The sequence below is a fragment of the Aristolochia californica genome, unplaced genomic scaffold (assembly GCF_029961685.1).
Source record: "Aristolochia californica isolate CCGP_79_NKW_82.1479 unplaced genomic scaffold, dmAriCali1.0.hap1 SCAF_7, whole genome shotgun sequence".
NCBI classification, from domain to species: domain Eukaryota; kingdom Viridiplantae; phylum Streptophyta; class Magnoliopsida; order Piperales; family Aristolochiaceae; genus Aristolochia; species Aristolochia californica.
The window spans coordinates 925463-940524 of NW_027182268.1; the positions used below are offsets into that span (position 1 = coordinate 925463).

The window sequence follows — 15062 nt, forward strand, 5'->3', positions numbered from 1 at the left end:
GTTTTACAGTAGAATAATTAATTTGTGCATTATGCCAATTACCAGAGTTAAATCGAACAAGTTCTTCTTTACCTGTGGGATTTCTTTGTGTTAAGATGCCACCATAGCCTAGATGGGAAGCATCAGTCTCTACAACCTTTGGATAAGAAGGGTTAGTCAGGTTAAGACAAGGGAATTGTTTAACCTTACTTTTGATTAATTGGACTGCCCGAGTATGTTTGGGAGTCCATGGCTCAGGATTCTTTCTGAGTCATTTATGCAGTATTGCGGAGTCATGTGCAAGATGAGGGTAATAGTCCGCAATATAATTGAGACTGCCTAGAAATCTCTGAAGTTGAGTTTTCTCTAATAATTCATTCGAAAACATAGAGGCAAACTCAATACTTCTATCAATGGGAACTATTTTTCCTTTATGAATATTGTGACCTAAAAATCTAACAGAGGTCTGAAACAATTTCATTTTCGGTGACTAATCTAGGAACACCTCGTTCCTTTTCTGCATTTTTATTAACATAAAAAGCAGTACAACTCTATGGAGAGTAAGATTTTCTAATTAAGTTTTTATCCAATAGATTTTGGATTTTCTTTTTGGAAAGATCTAGCAAAGCATGTTTCATTTGACTAGGTCTTGCTTTTGTTGGAATGGTTCTTTCTTTGAACCCATCAATATATGGTAAAGAGACAATATATTTATGTCGATCCCAAAAAGTTGTAGGAATATCACTACAAATTTCTTGGGTTAATAATTTCTGAAGAGAACTAATTTGCTCTTTGATATCTATAGTTTCCAGCTGTTGTTCAAGAGTTAAAAATTGAATTTCTTTATGCAAGAAACTAAGATAATGTTCTTTCACATTTCTCAATTCGGAAATCTCATTGATAAAACTAATTTGAGGAGGAGATTTGAAAGAGAAATATATAGGTTTATTATTAACCTGTCCATGAATTCCATGGTTGTTGATGCCTTTAATTGACATTATTTTCTCCAAAAAAGAAGTACCTAATATGACTTGTTGAGTCATATTCTTGACTAACAAAAAGTCGGTAATAATGCACTGGTCATTAGTGCAAATGGAGGCATTATTTAATTTATATTTAATTTTCATTTTGTTTCCATTGGCATTGGCCAATTTTTGAGTTGTCTTCTCAAAATATTGGGTTGGAATCAACCCTTATTGGATGCAGTTTAAGTCTGCTCCACTATCAATCAGAGTTGTCAATTTAGGAATGACAAAGTTCTGATCAATAACTAAATTAATCACAGTATGCCATCTTTGATGGATGACTTTAGTGATTTGATTCAGAAAAGATTCCTCAGATTTCTTTTCTTGTTGTATACTATTTTGTGCACATTTTTCTTCAAGCTTAATTTCTTTAATTTCTCCTTGTAATGAGGAGATAGATACATGTTGTTTTGAAGAATTGATTTCTCCATAACGACCAATAATTTCCTTCAAAGAATAAGGTTTAACACCTTGAATGGGGGAACTCTTTGAAGAAGTACTGTGAATTTGATCAAGATATTCTGTGATTAAATATCTTTTAGTTTGAGGATCTTCCTCGTGATCAATGTTCTTAAGCATAAGCTGTTGATCAGTGGTAAGAACATTAATCTGATGCATTTGAGCCACAGATTGTAGATGAGAACAACTGCAATCTGGATCATCTTCTGATTGGCTGGATGAGGCATAATCAATATCATCCCTAGAATCAAAATTTAAAAGAATTTTAGCCAACTGGATTCTCAATTCTTCATCGATTTGAAGTTGGTTCAATTTCTCTTTTGTTTTGCATCGATTAGAATAGTGGCCTAATTTACCACATTTATAACAGACAATTTTCTTTTTGTCTGTTGGAGTTCTTCTAGGAGGTGGTCTCTGACGAGAAGTCTGTTTGGGAGGAGGTCTCGTAGATTCCTGACGAGTCTTTTGATGAGACTATCTTTTAGGATATCTCCTACTCTGGTGTGAATAGGGTTCCGATCTCTTTGTATGAGAGACATGTTTGCCCTTCCTTTGATAGGAAGATTGTGGTCCTATGTCATAGGTAAACTGTTCACAGAATTCACCAAGCTCTTTCTTGCCAGTAAGATTTTGTTTCTTAAGCTAAGCTTGAAGTTTTAAATCATTACATAAGGTCAATCCTTCTTAGATGATAGCACTGGTAAGGAAACCATATGTATATTGTTGGTAGTTAATTATTCCTACCTCATTACCTAACCTTGTGCGTACTTTGCTAGCAAAAAGTGTTGGTAATCCATCAATAAATTTAGCTTTTCAATATTCATTATTGGCATTGGTTCTTTGCATAACCGTAGTAAGGAAAACATCTTTATACCATCTAAAATGGCTAAGTGTTCGACACCTAAGATAGTAGTGGAAATCAAATTGCCAATAAAATGATGAACAATACATGAAATTAAGGTATACACTGCATCATCCTCACCAAGGTAGGCTTGGCCTGATTCGGTTTTGATTACCTTTTTGGAATTGTAAATTTCATGATGTTGTTCGGGGGTGAGGATATTATCCCACCATCCTTTGAGGGTTCCAGAAAACCCAGCAGTTAACATTTCTGCTATGCCTTGATCTGAATTCTTATGTTGTCTACAGATGGTAGCATACATAAGCAATCGTCGACAATGTTCTAAAATATGATATTCAGACATAGAATCTATGTTCCATTCATAAATGGATCTGCCATCATAGGCTTTTTGATCTATATACACATTCTCTTCATATAATAGGTCTTGAGGTGTAGGCTTATGATAATAGAGTTTGTGATTTAGATCCCATCTCCGAGTAGATTTTGTGGTATAATCCAATTTTTGAATACTCGGTTGGTCTTTAATCATTTCTGAAGAATTGCTTCAGTCTGATTGATATTAGTTAAACCCAAATCATGAAGATTAGGGTTTTGACCTTCATCAGAATCAGAGTATGCTGAAGGAGTTCAATCTTCAGTATTATTTTGTGATAAAGAATCTTCTTGAGATACTTCATCATATGATTCGTCAGCTTCCAATACATGGAGACCTTTTCGAACCACCTCAGCTTGGGCTTCATGCGCCTGTTGGGCTTGTTTGATTTGGTCTTCGGAAAGATTGAGTTTTCCAAGTCTGGTTAACAATTCTTCAACAATCTCAGAATGATTGTCCAATTTAAAGTTCCTAATTGGAACAGGTGGTTTATCATTCATCAACAGAGGTAATTTACGAGAAGATAAGTCAAAAGGATTCTGACAGTATTTCTCGGGAGTACCGTGATCTAATAAATCTTCAATACGAGTGAGTTGTTGGCCTATCGTTTGGAGATTTAGATTGGTAAAGTTGTTTTGTCGCCTGATCTGACCCATAGGATTTAGGGAGATTTCAGGATTGACAAAACCAACTACTTCCACAAAGTCAGGGGATTTCCCTGAAGGACTTGGAAATTCAAGTCGGATTGGATCAGTAGGAGGATGAATTGATCTGATATTGATACTAGACATCAAGTGCCATTCTTTCATAAGGGTAGAAAGAGTAGGGGCAGTGGAAGAAACTAAGGGTCATTTCTCAGCCTGCTTTAGTCTGGTTTGCATGAACCAATCGACAAAAGACATAATAACTTTATTTGTTTCCAAATAAAGATAAAAGTCATTTGACAATTCCATGCGTTCTGTGGCCCCATAGGTGTCAAAAAACCAATTTTTGAAACCTAGATTATTGGGGTGAAAGAATTCAGCTTTAATGGCTGCTCGGTCCACCACAAAAGGTGGTGGGTCTGGGTTACTCTATTGAGGTGTAAAAATCATAATCACAGAGTAAATCCAGTCATTTCACTGGGAGTGGGAGAAGTCCTTTCATGCTCCCTTTCTCGGTAGACCCCATGAGGTATCTGGGTGTCTGATATGTGGATTCCTTTTAATGAGGAATCATCCTTTATGGAGTGTTTTGCATCCAATTCGTGTAGGCGAGAGGATTGGCCTGCATCCGAATATCTGGATGATGAGGGTGGTAAAGAGACCCTGTAAGGAGTCTTGTCCTTGAAATTAATTACCACATCACCATTTGCTGATTGGATGACTTGATCAATATCCTGATTGATCAGGAGTCGTGGAGGAACAGCCTGAGGAATAGTCCAGTTAGCTGGGAAATGAATTTCCTCCCAATTGATCATCCTTGGAGTGGCAGCATTTGCACTCATAAGATCGGTCTCGATCAAAACTGTCTTACCTTGATCTGGTTAGTGTAATACCTTAGGGACTAAAGTATTCAATATTTTGAAATGAATCCTTGCTATAACCGCAATGGTTTCAGTTCCCGGAATAAAATTGTATCCCTATATTAGAATCCTCAACTGGATAGATTCTAACAAATTCCTATCTGTTAAAGATAGGGTAAGGTTTGGATGGACATTAAAATATACAGGTCCCCTATTGAGACTCGTTTCCACTATACCCATTAATGAGGGTTTCCAATCCAAACAGCGACCATCTCGGAGTATGGCCTGCAAACATGTGTTCATCCCTAGTAAGGTCAAGGTTTGAATGCAATCTGTATGCATCTAATATGCATGTGTTTCTTCTCAGTATCTGCAAGATACTTATTTAGATCTGTTAACTCTAATAATTTAAGAGTTGAATCTTGATTTTCAAGATTAATTGTTTGTTCCATGGTTTTAATGCCCATGGTACTAGAAAGGGTGAAGGTTCCTTTCTTGTATATTGATGTAGGTTTAATGGACGGAATTGTCCAATCATTTAATTGTTGTTGAACTTTATATTCAACTAAAGATGCATTCTTAACTGATCTAGTAATCCTACTATTGGAGAGAGAGAGAGAGAGAGAGAGAGAGAGATGAAAAATCAATCCCAATCCATCTACTATCCTGTTTTAATCATGCACTTAAACAAGTAGAGATTAATAATCACGTCCCAGTCATGCCTTTTGGAAAATATTTCTAATCTTCCTCAATTAGGAAAAATTCTTTAAATCAAATCAAATTTGTAAGAGATTTTAAATCAAAATAGAATTTATTTAAAAAAAGGAAACTTCCTTTTAAATAAAATTGCCAACTTTGTATGCCAAATCAAAACTTTGACTTTCCTTTCCTTCTTGAATAATTAAGGTAAGAGAGTCCAAGAAATAACTCATTATAGAAGATTGGGTATTTGCTAACTCCAACTTCTTTCAAATAAAAAAAATACTCCTCGGCATTCAACTTCCAACCATTCACGAGCTCTTTAGAGAGCAAAAGAAACAACAACATGCAAAGTCTTCAACAAGGCCAAAAAAACGAGAAAGTTGGTACAATAAAAAGCTTTAAATCATGATAATCAATCTGATAATACATCAAGGATGATAGAGCTCAATTCAACCATATTTTTTATGCAAAAAAAATTGAAGTTGTGTAAGACACTATTGCTTAATCGATATTGCATAAGGGAGAGCAAACTGAAAGATAAAATTACTCCAAAGCATAATAGAACTTGTATAAGATGTAATAGTCACTCTTCTACCTAGAATGGATAAGAAAGATCAAACAACAAGCATCTTTTGGAGATAAAAAAAAACACCATTAAAACCATGCCATGAAAGGTGGAAAAGAAAAGTTAAATCTCTGCATAGCTTGAACCTTTGATTCACCAACACAATCCCATGTTAAGCTTAATAAAAAAACCACTTAATCATCACTTTAGAGTGGATATCATAAATCCAATGCTCTAATACTATATTAAATTTAGGATCCCATGATAAGTATAATAAAGGAACTAGGTTAATGGAGAAGAAGGTAACGAGATTGAGAGAGAGAGAGAGAGAGAGAGAACAAGTGAAGGAAGAAGAAGAAGGAGAAAGAGAGGAGAGGATATTCAGCTAAGAGAGTGAGAGAGGAGGGAAGGAGGATTAGGTTAAGTGATGTTCCTAATCTTCCCCCTCAATGTGTATTTATAATTATGAGAAACTCAAAAATTACATCAATACCCTTTACCTTAATAAGGAAGAAAAAAGGACAAAAATCAAAGATAATTTACATCATGCTACTATAACTCGAGTTTATCTTCTAACAATCCCAATCTAACTCAAAATTTCAAAAAACTTCAAAAATAATGCTTAACACACAATGTGTCATGCCTAAACCGAAAAGAAATCTAAATTTTCATAACCCTAATGGCTCAAATCCGAATTCAAATTGTCACTTCCATATTAAATTTCCATTTATCAAAGAAAAAAAATTAAAAGGAGAACAAAATGGTAGATCAAATAAGCTAATGTGAGAAACTGAGATAACAAGAAGGGTGATTTTGGATTCGAACTAACCTCTTCCTCCTTTCCTCCCTTTCTCTTTTCCTACGGTTTCTTCTTCTCACTTCTCTCATCGTTTTCCCTTTCTTCCTCTTCTTTTTTTCTCCTTATCATCCTCCTCTTCCTTTCTTTCTCTCACTTTATCTCTTCTTCCTCCTCTCTCGTTGGTTTCCCTTTCTTCCTCCTCGCCACCTCCCCTTCCTCTCTCTCTCTCTCTCTCTCTCTCTCTCTCTCTCTCTCTTATTTTTCTCTTCTTCTTCCTCCTCATATCCTCCTCTTTCTTTCGCTTTCTCTCTTGATTTTTTTAACCCTCTCAAATCTTCTTATTATTTCTCCTCTCTTTAATTATTTTAAATTTTACTATAATACCCTTGTTAGTATCCCCCTTGTATCATGTAAGTTTTAACATCACTATTAATAAAAATTCTTCACATCTAACTAATGAATGGACCACTTGAACTTTGCAGCGAGATAAATAAGAATGTGTACTGAGTTGAGCGTAGCACCAAGTGAAAAAGGTTTCTTCATAATTAACAACATAAGATTGTGTGCAACTTTTTGCCACTAATCTTGCTTTAAGTGTTTCAATGCTGCCATCTAAATTGTATTTGATTATAAAAACCTATCTAAAGCCAATAACCTTCTTCTTTGGTGGAAAAAGGGTGAGCTCCCAAGTCTGATTGACATACATGGCTATCATCTTTTCTTCCATGACATCTTTGCATCCTAAATGTTGACGAACTTTCCTATATGACTACGGCATAGGCATAGAGGATAAGGTTGCAATAAAGGAGCAACAACTGAAAGAGAGACTAAGGCTTATTAGGGCTTGAGAACAAGGAAAAAACCTCATTTGTGCTTGAGAAGAAATATACTATACCAACCATGTGTAGCACGAACAACATCAAGTAGTAGAAAAAAAGGAACCCTATAACCCTTGCTCTAATACCATGTAAATTCTAAGGTTCCATTTCTACTTATTTAGACGAGAATTAAAGAAAGAGAAGAAAGAGAGCAGATTAGAGTAGCATGAGGAGAGGAGAAGGAATGAGAAAGAATGTGAGTGAAGAGGAGATTAGGGTATAATAATGTAGTTCTCTCTTCTACCTTTATTTATAGAGAGCTCATAACTTTTCATATGACTATAACATTCCTAACATGGGCTAGAAGAACCAAATGAATAACAAACAGAAAATAAAGGAGTTACGCAGTGTTACCCTATTACATTTAACTCTCCAACACTTATCATTCTTCTTGTTGAAGTAGTCTGACTCTTTTACATGTAGTCAACTCTTTTTGCCCTTTCTACTCTTCTTGCCTCTTTTGGGTTGGTCGCTCTGACATCTAGACAACTGGTCTTCGATAGGGATTTTTTTTCTGTTGTTCAATCGAATAATGCTACTAGACCATTTGAACGGCGTGCTTTCTAGCATGAGTTGTTTGTTTCCTTTTTTATATTGGTCGTTCAGGCAGTCCTTCCAGTCAGATAGATATGCTACCAAAAATCGTTTTCCATGTTTTTTGAAATGCAAGGTATACTTTATGTAGATCATTATAATTTTAATGTTTTGTCATTAAAATTATCTCAATGAAGAACTATAGACCAACAAGAGGTTGGTAAGCAAGATTGAATGCCTAAATTGTCGAGAATAATCTCTAAATTAGGCTACTAAGAGGTAATGAAGGTGAGACAGTAATGAAGGAGCATATGATTTATAGTTCTTCAACCTCCTTGTATAATTTTCATAAGCTATTGATCACAAGCTGCCCTCTTTCTTGCCAGTTCATCACAAGTTAATCACTTTCCTTGTCCACAAAAAAAAAATTGTAAGTTTTTTCAAGATCAAGCAATTTCCATATTGTTTTAATAGAACTGAAAATGCCTTGCAAAGCCTTCCATTACTATAACACTACAAAGGGAAGAGAAAAAGTGTTTTCTATTATTTATTTGGTAACATAGAATGGTTGAGAGAAAAAGAAGTAATTGGTAGGGCAGAAATATGAGATCGAATTTGAAAACATTTCTAGATATTTTCAAGGAACCACAAAGAATAAAGAATTGAGATCGAAGTCGAAACATTTCTAGATATTTTCAAAACCACTCAACACGGCAGAAAAAGAAGCGACGGCACGCGGGTTAGTATACACTCGTATAAACCATCCAAAGATGAGGAAAACTCGGCTTCCTACGCGCTTTCGATTGTAAGAGAAAAGTCTCGCTCATTTGCGACAATTAGCGCTGGATTAGGCCATACTCCCGCTAATCGGCAATTTTCTACAGCACCTCAGCGCTTCCTCGAAGCCTTGTGAGCTACGCGTCCATGTTGAATTCAACATCTTATCTATTGAAAATAAGGATGATGGTGAATTGTTAACGGTTTGTGTATGAGGATCTCGCCTCCGACAAGCTTTCCGCCTGTTCTTTATCGACAGTTGCTCGTTTCCTCATCCCCTGCACCTGTTCTTCTCTCAGGTCGGTATTTGATTTCTGCCTTTCGGTGCCTTGACGCTTTCGCATCCTTCTTTTGGCTGTGAGTTTCTGGCCGAATTTAGGCTATTTATGCGCACTTTGTTTGTCTTCGAGTTTATCGTCTGCTGTATTTTTGGTATGCTCCCTCTTTCTACTGCCTTTTAAAATTGTCAGAATGCGACTGCCGTTTGTGTTTGGTTTTTCTAGTGGCAGCTCGACCTTGTGCTTTTCTTTCTTTTTTTTCGGTTTTTTACTATTACGTTTACGGAATTTGCGTGTATGCTTACAGCGGTTAGAGATCTGCCTGGGTCATGATTTCCAACTGCTCATTTTGGGCCATACTCGTAGGCTATTTTACGTTGCAAAAATGTTCGTAGACGATGTGAAAGGTCGATAATTTGGAAGAATATGGAGAACTCTGCCTCCAGTTCCTTAGTGATTCTCTGCATTAATGATGGATTGAAGCAAGCTCCTTCTGTCCGAATATATGAAGAGGCTGACGGTTGATGGGAAGAGTTTTTTAGCATAACTAAACTCAGGAACTTTGTTAACTGTTTCATCCTTTTCCTTTTCTTTTTGTTTTTTTCTCAGGAAAACGTCAAGTGATTCTCTTAGAGTCGTTTGTCTTTCGAAGACCAGTGTTGCGACCGCTGATTGGAAATCCTTGTGTGTTTTACTTCAAATCGTCATGTTACAGTTGAATATACCTCCTTTGTCATTCCTGCATTTGATAAGCAAACTACATTTCCTGCTGGCTTTTTGGCTGTACTCCTAATTTGCATTTTTCAATCTCTTGTCTTACGTGGTCTCGCGAAAATATAAGATATCAATGCCTATTCCATTTTAATATTTATATTTTGGGACATGGTTAGCTTGTTATTCTGAAACTTGAATTGTTGAACGTTTGCAATCCTCAAAATTTTTTGTTTCATTGTCTGCAAGACAGGAAAAATGCCAGAGATTCATTTGGGAGCTCACACTATAAAATCACATGGAGTTACAGTGGCGAGATTTCACATGCATGACTGGCTTATACTGATACTTCTTGGCGTCATAGAGATTGTCTTGAATGTTATCAATCCATTTTACCGCTTTGTGGGACCGGACATGATGATAGACCTTAAGTACCCATTGCAGGACAATACTGTGCCTGTCTGGGCTGTTCCAGTATGTTTTGGTTCTAATATTTTTTCTTATCACTTGAAAATATATTATCAATATTTAAACAAATTTCTATGTTTCTATTTTCTTGCAACAGTTGATTGCAGTTCTGTTGCCTTTTCTGGTTATTCTTGCGTTCTACTTTTACAGGAGGGATGTATATGATTTTCACCATGCTATACTAGGTATCACCTTCTTTTTATCTGTTGTCTCAAGGGAATGCTAGAGATTGCTTTAAATATGTGATTTGCTTTCTCTCAATGGCTAAGCCTCGTTCATCTCTTTGACAAATAACTGGTGATGTTTGCACTGCCAGGCCTTCTATATTCAATTTTAATTACTGGGGTTATAACCGATGCAATCAAAGATGCTGTCGGTCGGCCTCGGCCTGACTACTTTTGGCGCTGTTTCCCTGATGGAAAGGCAGTAGGTCCTTTGTCATGACATCCTCAATTCTGCATCCTTTAGTTTCATGATGTTGAAATGTAATTACTCCCAAAACCCTTGCAGAAATATGATCCTGTCACAGGGAACGTTATTTGTCATGGGTTGAAGCATGTCATTAAAGAAGGGCACAAGAGTTTTCCAAGTGGCCATACTTCATGTAAGCATATTCTCAATTCTTTTTTTCCATGACTCCAACTATTGATAGGTTCCCAACCAGTCCTGTATGAAAAATGGCATACTTGCTGTTCATGTCTGCTGCTATATGAGAGGATTGAATGACGTTGGTGGCAGGGGTAATGATGTGCATGATTTTTCAAAACCTAAACCTGCACCACCTCATCCCATGATATTTTCAGAATAAATTTAGTTATTATGTTTTGCTGAATACATTCTTCTGAAGTAGTGGTGGTTTATTTCGAAGATAATAAATTGGTGGTCTGTAACATATTAAAAGTAAAAGTTTCTAGAGATTTAAATGTTGTGAATTATACAATAAAAAAACTAATTTTATTGAATATATGTTAAACCTCGTGCTGAGTAGGCTTTCCATGGGGTGGGTTTGTTTTCGCACCCAGTCCAGTCCCTTCACTGTACAGGATTCCATCCCATTTACTCTACCCTGTTGCCATCCTTACATGGTGGCACCACCCTTTGTTGAAGGTTCTAGGTTATCATCTTTAAGGTCACAGGCTCAGTTCTGCCATAAACCAGTGTAGAGTGGCATAGAAGGATGTGCCAAAGAAATTTTTAAAGAAGGTGAACTAACAAAAAAAGCTTGAAAATGGTGGGGCAGAATGGAGGATGATTCATGTAATGGGCTTCAACTTGGTTGGATAAGGTTTTTGTGATGATGATGGCAAGAGTTCCATGATGTAACTCTCCCACTTTATAGTCTAGCTGCTTAGAACAGTCTTGAAAGTATCTAGTGGTCTGGAAGAATTTATTTACTTGAATCTCCTTGCAGGGTCATTTGCAGGTTTGAGTTTTCTTTCCTGGTACCTATCTGGGAAAATCAGAGTGTTCAATCGTAGAGGTCATGTAGCAAAACTTTGCCTTGTGTTTCTCCCCCTTCTTGCTGCAGCTCTGGTTGGAATCTCGCGAGTGGATGATTATTGGCATCACTGGCAAGATGTGTTTGCTGGAGGGTTTTTAGGTTTGTTCTATGCGAGAGGACAATCTGTTTGCTGTCAAACATTTCTCTTTATGCACATTACATCCTACTAATAAACATAATGTTATTTACAGGACTGGTAGTTGCATCATTTTGTTACTTGCAGTTCTACCCACCCCCCTATGATTCTGATGGTATGATCTGATTCTTTTATCAAATGTTAACTGGCTAATTAGTTAGAAATTTTTATATTACTGTTCTGTCAGTCACTGTTAAGTTAGTAAAATAGCTTTCTAATAAATCAGATTAATAAAATGCTCAAATTTAGTAAAATAGCTTTCTAATAAATCAGATTAATAAAACGCTCAAATTTGCATTCTAGATTATGCAGAAGAAAAGTCTTTTTTTTGGTGCCAGAAATTAATTTGGAAAATACTTATTTGATTCTATTTAGGAAATACTCATTCATCTAACAGTCTTAGTTGTATCTTTTTGTCTATTGGCATCCAATATTTGTTTTTCTGTTACGACTTTGACGTTTTATGGGATGAATTTTGTTTGAAGATGATTTGGAATCTCATGCCAGATAAATATGTGCTGTTCTTGCACTTTAGTGGCTTTATATATATATGATGGATCAATTGGGAGTTTAGCTTGCAAAAGAAAAAGAACTTTTGTGATCCGAATTTCCATGTACATTATGGATGTAACTAAGATTCTTTTTCTATATCCATTACAGACTCTGTTGGGAAGGAAATGTCACTATTTTATTGTGTGATCTTTGTGATTGTTATCATTTTGCTTGCTCACTAATTAAGACGTTATCTTGCTTCAATATAAGTATCTAAAATTGCTAACATGGGAATTGTGCAGGTTGGGGACCTCATGCCTATTTCCAGATGCTGGAAGAGTCGCGTAACAGTGTTCAACAGGCCCATGCTGCAAACCATCTCCGAGTGCAGCCAACTGAACTTGAGAGTATTCACATTGCTTCTGAAAATGGCATGGGCGTGTCTGAAATCCACCAAGGTGAGTCTAGTCCAATTCTAGACGTTTCAAAAGCTGGAAGAAGATGGTAACCCCATGAGTCCAATACGTCAGAAAGCACAGATGTGGGAAGACATCTCGAAGTGGCATCTGGAATGTACTTAGGTAATATGGGTACATCTTCTACTGCACCCTCAGGTGGTAGAAGATGTACCCCTATTACTTGAGTACATAACAGATGACACTTCAGTATGAGAGGTAGAGGAAGGATCTGGTATCCAAAGTAAGGTTGCACTTATGTCATCGAATGATGGAAGTGCAGTGTTGAGTCTTAGCCACTTCAAAGTATGACTTGATGTTTGACAAACAAATAGCTACTAAGGCCTCCCGCTATTTTTCTTGAATTGAAATATCAATGGAGTAGGGCTGAACAATTTTCCACTCTTGAATCAATCCTCTAAATCGAGCCAAGTATTCATGTAGATTGTCTCATTTATTTGTATTGAACTTGTTTTTGAACACATCATATAACTTTTGTAAGTTTTTTGTACTAGAGTACAATTTAACACAAGCATCCCAAATTCGTTGTGTAATTTCAAGGTGAATAACATTTTGGTTACATGTTCCTCCATACTTTTAATTAGTCAAGTAATGACCAAAGTATCATTCTTGGCCAATTTCACATAAGAACTATCGACTTCATCAATAGGTGGAGTTGGTTTGGTTGGGTGACCTAAGAGGTTTCAAGTAATGAGAAACCTCCAAAGTGATTGTGACCAGTTTATGTAATAGGGTAACCCTCTCAAGGGAATAGTAATAATCAGTAATCTTGAGAAGGTCACTTTTAATTCTCATGTTGTCTTTAACCATCAAATATCAAACTAGCAATACTCTTATGCAATGTAGAGGAGAGAGTTCAATAATCGATATAATCCAGCCTTGATAATCTTAACCATGTATTAATTCACTTCTCAATTGATTAAGTCAACAATCCGAAACAAAGGATGAATCAATTCGATCTTAAATCATCAAGATGAACCAAAGTATCAACCCAAACATAATCTTGGTAAGAATGAGAAGAACCAACTCAGAATATACTCTTGGCATATATCTTTCAATCATGCTTCAAATAAACATTCCTTATGTTTTCATTATCAATTAGATACATCACTTATCTTTCTTAAACAAGAAGGAATATCAATCAATCAAATCATGGAAGATCTTCTAAATCAGCCACTTCCAAAGATAAAAAAAAAAAAAAAACTTTCCTTTTGGTAATATGCGCCACTTGGACAAGAGGATCTTAATCTTTATTTGCCTTAATTAATTTAGGCAAGGTGAAGACAACAAAGACAAGTGGAATCCAATGAGATTCAAGAGATCTCAAGTTGGCTAGAATATAAGCCAAAGAAGGAAGCTTTCCTTCTACTCAGTGCCAACTATATTTTTTTTAAAATAGCTTTTATTTATGGATTCTTGGGCAAGAAATTTGAACACTAATCTCAACGTGGAATGAAGAGAAAATAACATCAAAGAAGCATGTTATTAGTCAAGAAAAACTAAAGTGTTCAACAGTCTTTGAAAAAAAAAATTATCGAGCAATTTGAGAGGCAAGGAGAGGCATCTCTAAATCATCTTTTAGAGATAAAAAATTTGAAAACGATGTCATTAAAGAGCAACAATTACGAATATGAACAATTTATCTCGACGAAGCTTCAAACTTGTTTCACAAAGAACTTTCACGCGAGACTTGATCATTAAGAACTTTAAAACACCATTTTTGACGTGGGGATCCTAAATTCATTGATTTAATACCATGTTGAATGTAGGATCCCATAACAAAGTCCTCAACCAAGGTAGTGGAAGAGGAGAGGAAGAAAAGGAAGAGAAGAAAGGAAAAGAGAGAAAGAAGAGAGAACTTGGCTAGAGAGATGGAGAGACAGAGTTTGGGAGAGGACAAATTTCTAGGGACAAATTTGAGAGAAAATAGGGAAGACTTAATGATCTACCCCATGCCTTGAGCTTCTATTTATAGTTGTGAAATGAGGTTTAGAATGACTACAATACCATTAAGGCTACACGCTTTGTAAAAGAAAAGACATAAGTAGACATACATCATCTTCTTTAATTACACCCTTGTGTGATCTTTATGAGAAGACCATTTGATTACCTCCTTTGCCGCCTCCTTGATGTGGGGGAGGTATTTACTTTGATACCTCTTTGAGATGTCTTCCAATACCACCCGAGGGTGTGGTAGAGGAGGCCGAGCTCGAGGTGGTAGAACTGACTCTGGTTCTTCAAGGTTAGATAACTGGGTGTGCACTCACTATAGTGGACTAAACCATATGGTGGATACATGTTGGAAGCTTCATGGCAAACCAAACTAAGTCATTGCCAATTAGGCATCGATTAATAATGAGAAAAATGAAGACAAATCTTAGTCACAAAGAGGCAAGAAGACTATAACTGATGATGATTATGGATTATTGTAAAGGATGAAAACTCTCATGGTATCCTCTCCATTTTTTTCCTGCATCTTCAACTATTGCTGTTGCCACCACTGTTTCTAGTATGATTTCTGCCACTTCCTCCTCTTTATCCTA

At 36.2% G+C, this 15062-nt stretch overlaps 1 protein-coding gene across 2 annotated transcripts; it reads left to right on the plus strand.

The window, feature by feature from the left end:
* The first annotated feature begins 8436 nt into the window (after nucleotides 1-8436).
* Nucleotides 8437-13037, plus strand: LOC137936021 (lipid phosphate phosphatase 2-like). Of its 2 annotated transcripts, none has more exons than XM_068780511.1 (8): nucleotides 8437-8756; nucleotides 9700-9920; nucleotides 10012-10099; nucleotides 10231-10340; nucleotides 10425-10518; nucleotides 11326-11514; nucleotides 11607-11666; nucleotides 12346-13037. In XM_068780511.1, the coding sequence occupies exons 1-8, from the start codon at nucleotides 8669-8671 to the stop codon at nucleotides 12549-12551; spliced, it is 1056 nt and encodes a 351-aa protein (XP_068636612.1). In that variant the 5' UTR covers nucleotides 8437-8668; the 3' UTR covers nucleotides 12552-13037. The 2 variants fall into 2 exon arrangements, with proteins under 2 accessions (XP_068636612.1, XP_068636613.1); XM_068780512.1 differs by lacking the exon at nucleotides 8437-8756 and adding an exon at nucleotides 8782-8814.
* Nucleotides 13038-15062: the final 2025 nt, after the last annotated feature.